This window comes from Ciconia boyciana, chromosome 5, assembly GCF_034638445.1.
Source record: "Ciconia boyciana chromosome 5, ASM3463844v1, whole genome shotgun sequence".
Lineage (NCBI taxonomy): Eukaryota > Metazoa > Chordata > Aves > Ciconiiformes > Ciconiidae > Ciconia > Ciconia boyciana.
Window position 1 is genome coordinate 20,919,240 of NC_132938.1, and position 16,870 is coordinate 20,936,109.

The 16,870-nt window shown below is 37.3% G+C and overlaps 1 protein-coding gene across 2 annotated transcripts in view; it reads left to right on the forward strand.

Annotated features, from left to right (window-relative positions):
- Positions 1–16,870, forward strand: part of PI4K2B (phosphatidylinositol 4-kinase type 2 beta) — a 23,751-nt gene continuing 6,881 nt past the window's right edge. For both annotated transcript variants that reach the window (XM_072861675.1, XM_072861674.1), the window contains exons 1-7: positions 1–382; positions 4,709–4,866; positions 10,178–10,378; positions 10,895–11,026; positions 12,389–12,542; positions 14,135–14,202; positions 14,718–14,817. In XM_072861675.1, coding sequence (XP_072717776.1) covers positions 133–382; positions 4,709–4,866; positions 10,178–10,378; positions 10,895–11,026; positions 12,389–12,542; positions 14,135–14,202; positions 14,718–14,817 — 1,063 coding nt within the window. In that variant the 5' untranslated portion in view covers positions 1–132. The remainder of the gene's footprint in view (positions 383–4,708; positions 4,867–10,177; positions 10,379–10,894; positions 11,027–12,388; positions 12,543–14,134; positions 14,203–14,717; positions 14,818–16,870) is intronic.

A 16,870-nucleotide genomic window follows, 5' to 3' on the forward strand; every position in this document is an offset into this window, starting at 1 on the left:
AGGGCCGTGCCCGGAGCCGTGGCCGCGGAGCTGGTGGTGGCGGCCGGGAGCGCCATGGGCTGCGGCGGAGGGACCTGAGCCCGCCCCGCTGCGCCTCCTCCCACCGCGCTCAGCCCCCGGCCGCGGCCGCCCATGGCGGAGCCGGGCGCCGAGGAACCCGATGAGCGGTTGCTGCTCCTCCCGGAGCCGGCGCCTCAGGGAGGGTCACCCTGGCGGGGGCCGCAAGGGGTGAAAGCCGCCCCCGGTGGGGCTGTGAGGCTGTGTGGGGAGCTGGGGCTGGAGGAAGGCGAGGAGGACTCGGGGCCCGAGGGGGATGGAGAGGACGAGCCTCTCCTGCGGGCGTCGGGCACCGCCTGGGACAAGGAGCCTCGCGCCGCCGCAGGTACGGCCCGGGGCCGCCGCCTCCCCCGCCGGGCTCGGCTGAAGGCGGAGGGGAGCTGCGGGGAGTGTGCCAGCGCGGCTGGGGCAGGGTGGCTTTGCCCGGGGAGGGCTGCCTGGGTTAGGCTGCTCGGGTGTCTCCGGGGAGGGGTAGCCCCTGCCCTGTCCTGCCAGCGAGGCTAGAAAAGTACCGGTAGGGGCTGAAGTGCGCTTGATGTGCCATGCCCGGTGCCTCCTTGAGGTGGCTGTGTCTCATGGGGGGCTTGATGCGGGCTTCCGTCGGGAGGCGTAGCGTCAGAGAGGCAGGGGTGCGTTGCCCTTACTCGGCGCATGGGCTCGCTGAGTAATAGTCTTTGAAGGGAAAGTGCTGCGAATGGCTCGAAACTCGAATGCTTTGTCTTTATGTGCAGGCCTGCACGAACTCATTTACATCTTCATGAGTGTCTCCACTGTTACTTCTCCTTGTTCTCTGTCTTCTGTTTTGTTGGCCTTTGCTTTGTTTGCTTCTGTCAAATTTTTTGAAACTTCTGGCTTTCCACGTTTTACAGACTGTGTTCTGTGGTGGGACTGGCTGCTGCTTCCTGAACACTTGGCGGACTGTCGAATTTTCTATTTGTCTTGCCTATTCCAGCAATTACTTGCTTGTGACACCCATCTTTTCATCCTGTAAAAAAATGTTACTTTATTTCTGTTCTTTGCTCCCATCATCTGTTCGCTTCTTTGTACCATCGCATGTATTAAGAGTTTTAGATGTGGATTCTTCTGTCATATTTTTGGTTTTCATGAAAATTTATCTGCTTTCCATGTTTGAAATCAAGTCTTGAAGAGAGAAAGAAATGTGATGTGAAAATTCAGAAATGCAAGAGCTTAGTTATGAATTTGAAAATAAACATAAGCGTGGCCATTATCTAATTCTAAATATACGGGCAAGATGATAAACTACACAATATTTATTGCTTACTTTTTTCTTTAGACTTTCAAGCTTTCTGATTCTGTGCAAGTTTGTAAATAGATGTACATCTAGGAAAGGTTTGCTGGCTGAAATCTGTGGATTTCCATCACTTAATAGTGTTTGCTGTTGTAATTATAACACAGGATTTCTTGCCAGAGACTGGAAAAATTGTTCCTTTTGCAACAATAGTGTATTAAAAAAAAATTCCAAACAAAACCCCATCAATTTGAGCTAAATAAGTTATGCTAGTAACTTTTTTCTAGTAGCCATAGAGAGCTTTTGCTAGTGTACTGTGTTTAACCATAAGAAAAGAAAAAAATCTCATCTTTTAACCAATGGTCCCAAGCGTAGACCAGACTTGTAATGTGAACATGCCGTTAAAATGTTAGAGTTCTCCTGTCTTGTTCCCACAAGACTTTAGATGCGTTAATGAGACAGCGCTTCTAGCAAAATATAGTAGTTAATGCTTCAGAGTGGAGACTAGAGCCATGGGTCTTGCACCACTGGGGCAATTAGGATGGTGAATGCAGAGTACTACTTGGGATATGCCCCAAGAGTGTGTAAGAAAATCTCAGAATTGTGACTGATCGCAGCGTCTCATCTCTTGTTTGCTTGTCCTTACCTTTTCTGTATGTCTAACACTTGAAGGGACAGGATTGTTTCACGTGTCAGGTGGAACAGACACGCAACAGATGTTATTCATGCATGTTATTGCAACATGGAGAGTGTTTTCATAATGGAATTATGGTCAGAATATGAGACTGTATAGAAAAAGATTGAATTGATTGAAGAGACTACCTTTAATTATGTTAATGTTAAAATAGGATAAAGCTAGTTTAGTACTGAAGGAGTTCATATGTGTTACTCTTGTGAAGTGTATTAGTTTAGCTTATGTTAACTTGATGGAAGAACAGGTTGAGGTGTATACGTGTATGATAGCATTCGTATCTTCTTCGGCGCATCCTCATCATTCAAGTATAGCAGCTTCACAGCCTTAGACCTTGTCCAAATTAATTTGAAAAAAGTTATTGAGCTTGGTAGTTAGACTGTGTGTGTGCGACCCCTGGTCTCCTGAGTGGGAGTTTAATGAGAAGAGTAGTTTTCAAAAGTGGTTGCAAGAAAAAACCTTGCTTAGTTATAATTGTAAGTTTAGAGACTGTACTGGGAGTGAGTTGTGACCATAACATGCTTTCACAGTGGAAAACTTGATTAAAATAATTTTTGAAGAAGAAACCAACTCAGAAAACCCTGCCACATTCAGCAAATACTAGCTTCAATTGAAATAGCTTATTTTCATATGGAGAGTGTTGATAAACCGAAAGGAAACTTCTTAAAACTGCCAGTTTCCTTGTTTTCAGCCTATATGTTTTTGTATGGCCACATCACTGTGGTAACAGGCGGCTTTCTAGTAGCACAGTAACAATAATGAACAAATCATAAGTTTCAAAAATTATTTTTCTCTTCCTTGAGCATACAGCATAATGTCATTGGTTGGTTTCTTTTTAATTTGATTTTTAATTTAATGTATTTTTCCTGCAGTTATCTTTTATGTTAGAAAAGACATAGTTGAAGAATTTCCTCAAGACGGTGAGACTTCTTATGGTTTTAGATTCTGGAATGAATGCATAGAAATTAAAAACTGACCTCTGAGAACGTTGTCTTCTGTATAGACAACTTCAGTCCCTGGAATAGAAAGTTCATCTGTAGGTTCTCTTCATCTGTAAGATTAACGCACAGAGCAACTTAATATGGATGTTGCATTTCATTTGGTAACAGTATAATGCACAACCCTGATTTTGCTTTCACTGATGAAAATATGTAGTAGTCACAGCTCAGCTGTATGATGTGGTGTTTCTTGTGTAGAGATGGTTGAGGCTTGAATATGGAATCAGAACCGCTGATTCAAAGTGACTTTTTCCATAAAAATAAGTGTATTGTGGGTTTTTTGATTTATTGCTCTAACTCACTTAAGTACTTTGTGACAGGGAAATCTTAGAACCCTTTCTCTCTCTCTTGGTGGCTGACTCTATGAAATGCAATTTATTGATTGTCCCTGACAGTCCCAATAAAAGTCTTAAAATTAAACTGTAGTTTATCGCAGAAGTATTGGCCAAGTGGTCTAACAGATTCTGATCCAATGTTGATCCTTAAGAACGAGCTGTTATTAGTTTTAAGGCTTCTCTTCCTGTTGCCAACTTATACTAAGGTTTTCCTATGTTTTATGCTTTCTAGTTGTTTTTGTTTGGAAGCCGTGTTATTATTTGTGAGTGGTTCATGCAAGCGAGTGGTAATGTTCTAGAAAACTTCACAGAATGTCCTGTGCTGCAAAAAGGTGTTCCAAAACATCAAGAGTGATTTTTATTATTTATTTGGCTATCCACAAACTGTTTAGGAGTATCTTTTCTGAATGGATTCTGTGTCAGTTGTTGTTCCAGAAGAATGTATGCGTTTTATTTTATCTTACTTTTCTTCAAGTGCTGAAATGGGAACAAGGCAACTTTATTTGTGAATGTTTAACTTAGAATAATGTAGCTGTTTCTTAATGCAGAAACGAGCCCTAATGCACAGACCCATTAAAATGCACTCAGTAAGAATGTGGGATAATCCTAGCTTTAAAAGCACGGTACAGAAATCTACAGTTTCAAAACTTGGAGAGAAATCGTTTGAAAAAGTTTAAAGAGCAATGGAAGTATTAAATCCTGGCAACTTATTTTCTAGTTATCTTTCTAAATGTTTGCATAAATGCCTGCATAGAGCTGATCTTTTGGTCGGTATGCAAAGAAATTCTACAAGTAGTTGATAATGTTTTAATGTTGGAATGGTGATGGCATGCAGTACTTCACTGAGATATTCGTGCCACTTGTCAGTGCTACATGTAATGGAATGTTTTGTGAATGACATCGTTGTGACTTAGCAGATAATGAATATGTTAGCCAAGCTGTTAAATTAATGGTATGATACCATTCTAATAGTGGGTAATGGACAATTTACTTTCAGGTAGCTTTCTCTACAAAAGGACACAAATCTTAATAAAAATCTTTACCATTTTTTTACAGATATGATTTTGAAGGGATTTTTTCTTATAGGCTTCCTTATGTAAACAAAAATTTAAAAAATCATTGAAAAGTATAAACACTTTGCAGTGGTAGCCTCAAATTAGTTGTTGCAGATTTGGCTGATTTGCTTTAAACAAAAGATTGATTAGATGTGGGTAAATCAGTGGGAAAACTTGCAGTGATTTAACGGACCAGATTTTTCAGCCTGCTATTGAATGGGCGTTATCAGGGAAAGCTGTTAGCTTTTCAGTGTGTTTACTTATTATGTTGTTAATCCGTAGTACACATTACACTTAAGATTGCTTGTTTTCTTATTTTTCAGGGCATACAGGACATACTGCTGATATGAATATATTTTTAGATGATCCAGAATTTGCAGAAATTATTCTGAGAGCAGAACAAGCTATAGAGCGTGGAGTTTTTCCAGAAAGAATCTCTCAAGGATCCAGTGGGAGTTACTTTGCCAAGGATCCAAAAGGGGTGAGCATATTACTGCAAAGTCAGAGACACTATCAGCAACGAGTTTAAAATTCTATGTAAATGGAAATTCATTTAAATAAGTTGTTTAATAATTGATGGTATGCCAAAATCTATGTTGGAAAAATCAACGCAAGTAATATTTAGATTTCTAATTATGTCTTGCAGCATAAGCTAAGCCAAAATAATTATTATTTCTCTCTTGTGGTTTTACCGTGTTTTGAATGATCTGCACCAAAGAAATAAGGAGAAAATAAAAGGGCCTCTAACATCTCAAAACAATTCAGGGATTCCTTTGTGCAGTACCTAACATTTTGTTCTTTGTGTGTTTTAATTGATTTTTGACACAACTGAGCTTCTGATTTGGATACTGTTTAGGTTTCTTTAGCCAAGCCTCATATATTTTTACCTTTTTTCTTTTTAGATAGCGTTTTATTTAGGTCATGTCTCTTTCCTCCAGTATGATTGGTAGATGGGTAAGAAGGGTGATCTAAACAAATCTACTTTTTTACTTGTACTTGTCTGCTGAATCTTAACTTGGGAGATTTGGTTTCCCCTCCCTTAGTGGTAAATGGTACCTTGAATAGTGATCATCAAAGAGGTGTCCTAAGGTTACTTTGAGACAGTGAAGTAACAGTTACCTGAATGTCTTTCTTGAAAAGTAACGTTTGGTTAGCGTTATTTAGTCAGAGAAAATGATGTTTCAGACCTACTTTCACATTCTTTTCTTTAAATCAGAAATACTTTGCCTGCTTACCGACCTCTTCCAAAAAAGAGGACTCTCCACTCTCACACCTTTGTTGATTTGTCATACCTGATTTTATTTTAAGCTCAGTGAGCAGTCTTCTGGTCTTGGGTACATGTAGGTGTTCATGGATCCTAAAGATCCCAGTAGTGTTGGACATGGAAGTTGTAACACTTTAAGTGCCCAGGTTTTCAGAACGTATTCAAGATTCTTGTTCTTCCCTGCATCCCCAAAACAGTCATTTCCCATTTGTTTAGGAAGTTGGGGGTTTTTTTGTTTAGCTTTTACTCATATTATTGGTCATTACAGAACATATTTCTGTTTTGCCACTTAATTTTCATAGATGTTTATTTTGTTTTAATGCCACTTTTCTGGGGATAGTTTTTATACCTTATTGAATGAGTGATTTTTAGAATAGTTACCTGACTTAATACAAATAACTGTATGAATTTATGAATTTATTTCTAAGATGGAAAGTGGCAGAACTACCCCTTCAAAATCTTCTAAGAACTGCACATTGCAGTTCATACTCCTGTGTTCCAGGAATATTTGTTAGTAATGATCCCCTTCATTCTGGTGGAGGAGAGCCAAAGTAGGTTGGGACGGAGTGTCTCACTTTCTGAAGCTGGAAAGAAAAAAAAAAAAAAATTATTTCTCTAATTGCTTTGTGGGATTCTTGCTGTTGTGTACAATGCTGTTAATATGAAAACCTGTTCAAAGTTTCAGCAGACTTTTTAAACTTCAGGTTACTTCCCTACCTCAGTAGTGTAGTTCTTTGTAGGTTTTCAGCTTGTATACTTATTCAAACTTTATACTGTTTTTAAAGAGGTATTTTAAATTAGGATTACATCTTATTCAATATGCAATAGGAAAAAATCTGACTAAGTAACCAAATACTGGTTTAAAACAATACTTTTTCAAAAATTCAGTGCATGATGTGTCTAAAGAGTATTCTACAGTGTTATGCTAAAAATACTTTAAAGCTGTTTAAATTTTTTTTTGGAGTTTTTCTTAATGCTGTGCAATCGATATCTTTTATTTTTAGAAAATTAGTTAGTAGAGAAATTACTTGGAAAAAATAATACTTGTTCTGGATTTTCATATGTGAAAATCTGTTTTGTCTGAAGCCTCTCCAGGCTGATTTTGCAGTTTTTTGATGACTAGCCATTGCCCCAGAGACTCACTGGGCCCTGGGGCTAATGAGAGTACTTACACATCATTTCTGTAACCGTAGTAATTTGGATGGAGCACCTTATTTCCTTGTTTTTTACATGGTGATTTTCTTGTTTTTTACTTCTGTTTTGCAGAAGTGGTGTTTTTGTTCCTAGTTAAGTTCCTAGTAGTGACTTGCCCTCCTCCCCTTTCATGCAGGTCATTGATTTGAATGTAAGTATTTAGGATAAATGAAGACCAAAAAACCACAATTTTTTTAATGTGGGCCAGAAAAATTTAATTATAAAATATGAAAGTATTTGCCAACATGGAACTGTGAGAATAATGGTACTGAGTTCCTAGCTGACTTTCAGTTTTGCTTTTATTCTTTGCCCTAAATTTAGAGTTTATCTAAATTTGTTATCCATATTAAAGGTCTGATAAAACTTCATTTTGTCAATAGTGCAAGTCACATTTGTAGAATGGATTTCACATCCTGGTTGAGAGACTACTGCATCCTACTTCAGACCAGTTTTGTGACTTGCTTTCTCCTGTTCTTCTTGAGTAATCTCCTCTTCCTTATGCTGGGAAAGAGCTTATTAAAGATGTGCTAAGCCCTCTTACTGGTCAGCTTCTGAAATGTTTCCCACACTAATACCAAGTTACAGGTAAAATAACCTGTTTCCATTAGGTCATCTTATTCGCTGATTTGGGTCTATCAGAAAGATAAAACTAAAATTGCCTAATTAAAATTATTAACTTTTTGCATTTATTGGCATAGTTGTATACTGATATGAAGCAGTTCAATACTTAAGCAGCGCTATTGCTGAAGTGTTGAATATTTCTGGATTTGTTGTTCATTGCATAACCAATAAAGTAAAAGACATTGTGTCTGTTACAAATTGTTCTGCAACATGTTTCTGACAATTTAACTATTGGCTAATTGGTAATGCCAATGGAGTCAGTCCAGAAATTAATTTTGAGTTGCAACATTAAGACTGGCCTTGGTAGGTTGTCTGCATATTGAGCTTTCTGGTTCTACTCTGGTCCTCAACATCAGTGGCTCTGCAAAATTTAGCAAGGTTCTAACTTCAGTGAAACCTTCAAAACTATACCTAGATTTGATAGTTTTTGATACTTTCAGGCAAGTAATGGAATGAGCTAAGTTCCTTTTTAAAAATGGGCAGTTTGTAGGAAGTATTATCCAAAGAGCGATTCAGAAAAGAGGTAATTAATGGCTTGGCATGTACTACCAAATACACCACTACGTTTCTGGGAAATGAAAAGCTGCTAGCTTTGTTTTGAGCAGGTAGGTACCTGTGATTCAATAGGGAAAAATTAAATAACTTTTTAACAAATCTAAACCTAACATTAGAGTTTTGACGAAACTAGTATACCAAGCAAATTCCGTTTCCAAAGTGTTGTGATTTGGGGGAAAAAAAAAGTGTTCGGAGAATATCCCGGCCTTTCACGTTGCATCAAATGTTTTTTGTAAGCGTAACCTTTTGTGTAGGTCTAAATTGAATTGTGTTTGTGCAGTCGCATAGAACTTGCTCATGATGTTGAATGTAACCTTAGAATCAGATAATAGCATGCTGAAAACAAGAGAATTTTTGTCAGTTTGTTTCCTGCCCCTGTTGATAGGAAACTTATTTTATAGGTTGAATGCAAATAGTGATATTTCATAACTTATATATCCTGGTCGTTGATGGGAATGAAACAAAATAGATGGACAAGACAAGTGATGGTACTAATGCTTGGTATCTTGTGTACTGTGTTTACAAACTGAATGAAGTAAGTTCTCTGTAGTTAGTTTGTTCTGGACAAGGCATGATTGTCTTGGACAACCTTGGACTAGTTAAATTGTCTCAGACAAAGTGGGCGAAGTTCTCTAGAAGCTAGAATGAGTCAGGTCCTCTCCCTAATCTAGTTGAATTGGCAGTTACTGAAGCAGAATGCTAGTTTCTGACTGCCAGCAAACTTGTTCATGACTGAAGAGTGTAAATCAGCTATGAATGTTGGTGCAACAACAGGTGGTGTTTAGCTTATTGAGATACTGACTTTTTTGATAAGGATTCAGGAAAGTACTAATATGTGAAAATGCTTTTTAAACAGTTGTTCTTAAATATTTCGTAGATAAGAATTTGATTCATGATATCATGGTCCTGTGAGAAGGAATGAAGATACAGCATTTCTACAGCATTTCACTTGAGCTATAGAAGAGTCATTATGTGGACTTTATGCACTAGGCTAAAGTTTATCACAGACAATTGGAAGGTTATATATTTTAATGTGGTAATAATCTCGTGGTTTGAGACCAACAAATATAGAATCATGTAGGAGGCACCTTGAGAAATCATCTATTTAATGCCTGTGTTGTGGAGCAGGATCGCCTTAACATGATTCCTGATGAATGTCTAACTAACCTGTTGTTAATGGCATCCTGTTTTGGAGACTCCACAGCCTGGCAGTCTGTTCCAGTCTTGAGCCACTCTTAAGGTTCAAAAGGGTTTTTTCTTTGCAGTTAACCTGCTGTGATTTAAGCCTGTAACTTCTTGGCTTGTTAACAGTAAACGTGTTGTTCCTTTTTTCTCTGTAGCAACCTGTTACATAGTTCATCGTTCCCCCTTTTCTCTTAGGCTAAACAATCCCTGTTCATACAGTCTTTCATTATTCACATTCTTTGTGCTTATTCTCATTGGTTTTTCAACTTTCTCCAGTTTGTTAACAGATTTCTTGAAGCATCATGTCCAAAATTGGACACAGTACTCTCAGTAATTTTAAGCTTTACTACATGTCTCCAATGTGAATGACGGCTGACAGTGTGAACCATTGTCAGCTTTAAGTTGAGGAATCTACAGCAGTGGTAAATGACACCACTCTTTGGAATTGCAAAGTGCAGAACATTTTTATCCATTCTAATTTAAAGTAATAAATAAAATAGATATAAAAGAGAAAAGGTAACATTTAATTATTAGCATTCTGTATTTTTGTTACTTTCCCGGAACCATTATGTCTGTCTGAAATACCTTGTCAATGAGTTAATTGGTGGGCTGAAAATTATTTTTAAAACTACTTTTAAACCCTCCTTTTTAAAAAACTTAGAATATAAAAAAAATGTATATTCTAAAATGCAGTCCTCTTTAATTTTGAAAAACTAGTAAATGTTAGCTGGTTTTGATTTTTTTTTTCTTACAAAGAGCTTATTTTGAATCTGTACTACTTCCAGACAAGCGTTTGATGATAAATTTATTTGGAATACCATTTTGGTTTTTTTATTTCATCATCTAAAAAGAGCAACTGTAAAATGCGATGTATATTATCTAAAATGATTTTGAAAATTAGTTATTTGAAAGTATTGGTTCATCTTTTGCAATTCAAAACATTCATACTTTAATTTTATGTTGTTTATCCTAGAAAATTATTGGAGTGTTCAAACCAAAATCTGAAGAGCCTTATGGACATCTAAATCCAAAATGGACCAAATATTTTCACAAAATTTGTTGTCCTTGCTGCTTTGGCAGAGGCTGCCTCGTTCCAAATCAGGGATACCTCTCTGAAGCTGGTGCCTATCTTGTGGATGACAAGCTGGGGCTAGGAGTTGTGCCTAAAACTAAGGTAAAAGTTAAAATACATAAATTATTGAATGCAAAAAGATATAGTGATGGATTTGTCTGTCTCTGGACTGTAGTTTTGGAGACATGCTTGTATATCATGCATGACCCCTAAATCATTTATAAACTATTGCAAGTCCAGAGGCACAGTGGTTTGGTGTGGAAATAGTGACTGTGATTTTTATTTCAAAGGATAGGTTCGTGATCTGAATTGAATCTTTTCTTTGGAACCACTTCATTTTCTAGCATTTTCTGACACTTTGGTGCCTCATGTTTTGGTGAGATGGATCAGAATTGCAAAAAGCAGCATATAAAGATTCCCACTTAGGAGTCTCTTACCACATTTTTATTTGAGATATGTAAAATAGCAAATATTCACCTTCTCACATAAAATTTGTCTGTTTGAAGTGCCTGATGCTTTCTTTTTACTTTTTTGACAATTAAGCATAAAATTTACTGTAAATTTATAATTGAAATAATAAGGAATTCTGATCTGTGTTTTTAACTCTCATATTTTAAGGTTGTCTGGCTTGTCAGTGAGACCTTTAATTACAGTGCAATAGATCGTGCAAAGTCAAGAGGAAAAAAATACGCTTTAGAGAAAGTGCCAAAAGTTGCTAAAAAATTTAATCGAATTGGACTACCTCCTAAGGTAAGAAGAAAAATAAGTGATTTGTGCATTTCCTGATTCTTGTACAAAATTTTGAATTAAAAAAAAAAATTATTTATAGGTAACTTGAACAGTAGAAGAAAAACCTTGTTGCAAACTATCTCTGACTGAAGTTTGATAAATATGACTGTTTCTACACAAAATCTATCCACTATGTTAAATCATTCCTTCATTTGAACCACGTTAATGATCTCGCTGCTTCTTGTATCAGTCTGCAGTCTAGCTTTCTGCTGGAGGAGTAACATGTTAGAATCTTTTACATCTCTCATTGTTTTTTTTTCTTGACTGTTTAGTACATTTCCCTTCAGTGTCATGTTTTTATAGTGTTTAATTGTTTCTTCCCTGCAATTTATCTAGTTCTTTCATTTTTCCTAAATCTCTTTTTTCCCTTCTATTGTTTGTTTTATTCTTTTAGGTTTCCTATTGTTGTCTTCATCCTACCTTCCTTTCATCTTGTGTGCAGTACTCCACTGACTAAAACCTCACATCTTTCTTGCCTAGTGAGCCTTATTGTATCCCCAGAATATCACCATGGTGTTCTACTCCTAAACTTTAAAAACACAGGTTATGTACAGCTTGGGTAATCCACTTGTGTCAGTTCCCAGCGATTCTGATCCATGTGACATACGTTACGCAAGCCTGTATTGGCATGGTTATTCCACATGCTCTCTGTTTATCCATGTCTCTGCATGTGTGCATCTATCTGCATTTTACTTCTCGACTACAAGTCCTCTTTTGAATTTTAATCTTGAGCACCTTTTCTATTGCCCACATATGAAGCCTATGCTATCTGTAGTTTTCTCCCTTGGACTCTTTTGGGAAATGTATTTCAGCCATTTTCATGCAAAAAGTGCCTGTCCTGAAAAAATGGTTAATGCTGCTGTTTTCATCAATGAAACATACAAGGTTTTCAGAGAGGAAGATTTTTCTCCTGTAATTTTTGGTGAGTTTCCTATGAACTATTGTACCAAGTGTTTCCAGTGAAAAAGAGAATAGATGTTATTTCCTTCTCTTTGTTTCAAATATTGCATAATACTGAGTGTTCATTTATGTTGAGCTGTCTGGCTACATTTTATTCCTGGTAAACTCAGTGAGTGCTTAAACAAATATTAAGAAGAAAAAAACAACCCACCAAAACCCCCAGAAAAAACCTTCATGATTTGAGTCTTACTTTTTTTACAATTTAAGAATGAAAGAGAAACCACTTAGTAAATTTTTTTTTCTGTGTCATACTTCCTGTGTTCTGGACTTTGAAGGTATATAATCAGTTTTTCTGTTAATGCTAAGATTAGTTATGTGACCTACCCAAGTGCATTTTCCAAATTAAGTTTCTTAATGTTTCAGGTTGGCTCCTTCCAGCTGTTTGTTGAAGGATATAAGGAAGCTGACTACTGGCTCAGGAAGTTTGAAACTGATCCTTTACCTGAGAACACAAGGAAAGAATTTCAGTCACAGTTTGAAAGATTGGTTATCTTGGATTATGTCATCAGAAATACAGGTATTTCTTAGTGTCTCTCGGTATCTATCTGCTTTTGTGAGGCAGAAATGGTAAGCAATGCTGGCTGAAAGCTCCTGCCAGAGGCTTTTAATGCATTTCAGATGCTTTTCTCACAATTGAAGGCCAGAATATTGCATTTTAAACTTTAAAAAATTTACTTTGGATTCAAACATTAAATATTGCAATATGACAAAATCCAAACAACCCTTTTTGGCTGTTACTTGATATTTTTAAGCAATGTAAGAATTCAGGAACAAATACTTTCATTATGCTTTAATTCTGTCAGTAGGCTATTAACTGTCTGTTTCCCGTGATTAGGATAAGAGATGGTGGGGTTTCAGAAACCATACGAAAAGCCGTGACTACCATTCCTTTTATGCTAAGCTGGAGCCGGTAATGGCACAGGTTCACATCAGTGCAAAGTAGTTCATATTCATTGTGACTAAGCACTGAAGTACAGCTGTGTTGTATATCTCTCAGTTCTCCTGCATTCTTGTTTCTTTCACTCAAGCTGGGATTCTTCTGTTGACTGTGTAGGCGATTTATTTCCTCAAGAATCCAAAGGCAGTTTTATATTTAAAGTACTTCCTTTGCTGGTTTGTCAGAGGTGGGCTTCTTTACTCTTCTTCAGACATACTAGCTCTAGTTCATTTTCCTTTTCTTAAATTCACTTATTAGAAAGGAATCCAGCTGAAAATAAGTCATTCTAACTTGTGGCTTTTTAGAAGCAAACTAAAAGAAGAAAGTTTCATAAGAACTTAATACTTTCTAGCTGCTGCTATGGTCTGTCAGCTTTGTCAAATAGATCCCAGTGTTTCCAAACAATTACTGTGTCCTGTGATGTTCTTAAAATTGTAAGGGAAATACTCAAAATGCAAAACCTCATTACATGGATGATTTTACCTTCATGTAATATATCTAATCATGATACGAAAATCTTCTGATGGATGTTTAACTAAACTTAAGGGAGCACCTTAAGATGACAGAAGGACCTACAAATCCATGCAGTCATCCTCTATCTGAAAGACCTTGTCAAAGCCTTCAATGTCTCAATTTTATCTGAATGGTGCAGGCATTTTCAGCTTCTGAAAGGCTCTTCAGTTTTTTTTCCCCCTTCCATCTTTGAAGAGTCTGTTTTCTCCACATAGTCAAACATCGCACTGTCTGTAATTTTGGAGGACCTCTCCCTTTCCCCATCAGCATTAAAACAAGCTTAAAAATTAAGTCATTGTGGTTGCTGTGGTTCCCCAGGAAGAGTGCACACCATGGCCAATCTTTCTGCATAAAATGGATGAAAACAGTTTATCTTAGCTTTCTTGATGTTTTGCTGTATATTCAGCCACTTGGGGAAACTAAAGCAATAATACATACCTAAGAACACTTGGTAAATTTTTGGTCTTTCCAGTAAGTCAGTTGCCTCAAACATTTCAGTAAAGCTAAAACACATGTATTGTGATGGAAAAAACTTTTTGAACAGTTTTGCCTGACTCATTTGGTAAATTCTCAATTTACAATATTAGTCATTGTATATCACTTTAGATGATGATTTCTTTATAAATGATGTGTTGTGACATGCATTTTCCTGTTTAAAGACCGAGGTAACGATAACTGGTTAGTCAGGTATGAAAAACAAGATGATGGACTTGATCTGTCAGATAAGGTAAGAAAATTGTACTCTGAAACTTATATTCTTTAAATTGTTTAGTTTTATAACTTGGTCTTGTTGGGGATTAAGCGCATGGCTTTAATTCTGGTGCATGGTCTCAAGAAATATGATAGCTGCAAATTATTCTAGGTGAAATAAATGGAAAAGCTATTTGGATTAGACTAGTCTGGATAGAACAGTGCTAGAAGTTATTTTTATTGTTCTGTATTTTTTCTTTACTAGCTTGGGCTATAATAATAATAAAGCTGCCCACTGTTGCTCAAGCACATTTCTTCAGCTATTTATGTGCTCTGCTTATCTTGTATTTGGGAGAAGGACTCTTTTTTTTTTTTTTAATGGTGGTAGAGTAAGAATTATATGTGCTGGAGTTTATTTGGATACTCCTTTATATTGTTTAAGTTGACTTTAAGCAGTGAAGCGAAAAAGTATATTATTTAGTATTTTTAATGTATTTCACTATTTTTGTAAGCACATAGGTATCACTTATTTTTGAAATATTCCTTCCGTAGGATAGCCAGTGGACTATAACTAAAGAATCTACTATTAAAATTGCTGCAATTGACAATGGTTTAGCATTTCCTTTTAAGCATCCTGATGAGTGGAGGGCGTGTAAGTATTGCATTCTTCAATCATCTTCCTTTTGGGAGAGTAACTTCTAAATAAGTATTTTTTGTTTGGGTTGTTGTAGTAAAACTAAGAAATAATCACTGTAGTTATATTGAATTTGTAAATAACATACTTTTTCTTCAGAAAGTTAGCAACAAATGCCATTTTTGCAATGGCATATGTGATTTAGTCCTTTTTCACATTTTTTACCCTTATACCTTTAAACAATATTAATACATGGATATTCATAAACATACTACTGTACATAAACTGACTGGTGGAATTGGGAAAACTTAGCAACATGTTTGTTGTGTGTTTTCTTGAAAACCATGGTGGAAAGTTGCTTGAGTGCAAGCATATGCAAGTTGTCTCTCTAATGGCCAAATTCCTATTTCAAAACAAAGGGTACTGTTGTAGGTGAACAAGTAGACAAGTTACATGTTATTTTTACTTGTTTTCAGCTTTAGCTTACCTTGTAGAAGCTAATCTTTAGTTAGTATTTTTGACCAGACTGAAAACTGATATTATTGTTAAAGCTGGCTTGCTTCTGACCACATCTTGGACTACTTACAGTTTAGAGGGAAGTGCCCAACAGGGTTTACAATTATTTCTGTGGACTATTAGCTGATCAGGTAATTATGGCAGTTAAGTGTGGGCTAGTTTTGCTGTCAAGAGGCTAGTTAGTTACTCCACCCAGAGCTCTGTATAGTCCCAGACATCTTGATGCTCAATGGTTAGTCCTGTGTATCTCTTGGCTACAGTCACTTATGCAGCTGTTCTAGAGACATGGCAATTATTGCTTATTTTATACCATCTTTTACTTCAGCATCAAAAGTAATAAACTTGGATGATCCTTTAGAATTCTTTTGCAGTTGGACAAGCGTGTGACAATTCTGTAAAGGTAAACTTGTAGCAAAATCACAGGCTCTTGAGGGGTAGGGCATGTTTTCTTCGTGACTAGAGCTGGTTGATGGTCAAGGATAACCTCCTTAAAGCCAGAGAACAACCTATCCAAAAGGCAGGAATTTGGTCTAGCGTGGATGAACAGGGAACGCCTGACTGAACTGGGACACAAAAATTAAGTACATTAAAAAAAAAAAAAAAAAAAAGGATGTGGAGACTCCCCTGGAAAAATAGAGACTTTGTCCAAAAGTGCAAGAATGGAATCTGGAAAGTCAAAGCTCAGCTGGAGTAAAGCTAGCAGAGGACATAAAGGGCAACAAGAAAGGGTTAAGGAAATTAGAAGTGAGAGTGGGACTGAAGAAAAGTGTAGCAAGGACCTAAAGGCAAAAGGCATAAGAAAGAACAAGTTATTCAGTGCTGGCTTTGCCTCAGTTTTCACTTGTAAGATTTGCTCTCAGGCTTTTAGGTCTCAGAGCTTATAAGCAGAGCCTCTGGGAATGAATCATTACCCAAAGCACAAGAAAGGGAGCACTTAAGCAAAATGGACATAGAGAGGTTCATAGGAGTAGATGGGCTGCATTGGAAACACGATGGGAGCTGGCTGATGTTGTGAGGCTGTTTTCTCATCACACTTGAAAGACGTGTAGTAAGGTGGGAGGTTGCTGATGACTAGAAAAAGGTAAGTATTACATCCATCTTCAAGAAGGGCAAGATGCAGGGTACAAGGAATGACAGGGTAGCCAGCCTAACCTCAGTCCCCATGAAGACTGTGGAATGAATCCTCCTGGAAGCCATGTTCAAGCACACGAAGAACAAGAAGGTGATGGGGAAGCCAGCATGGATTTACCAAGGGCAAACTGTGCTTGACTGACTCAACAGGTTTTAATGATAAGATGACTGGTTCAGTGGATGGGGGGGGAGGGGGGCAGCGAATACTGATTTTCCTTGACTTTTGTGAGGCCTTCTGCATGGTCTCTCATCGTATCTCACATTTTACTACAAGAATACTAACTGGACAAACAGACTGTGAGGTGGGTGGAAAACTGGCTGGACTGTCAGACTCAAAGGGCTGTGAGCAGTGTCAGGAAGTTCAATGGGTGGCCTGCTACTAGTGATGTTCCTCAGTTTTTGCAACTGATACTGTTTGGTGTCT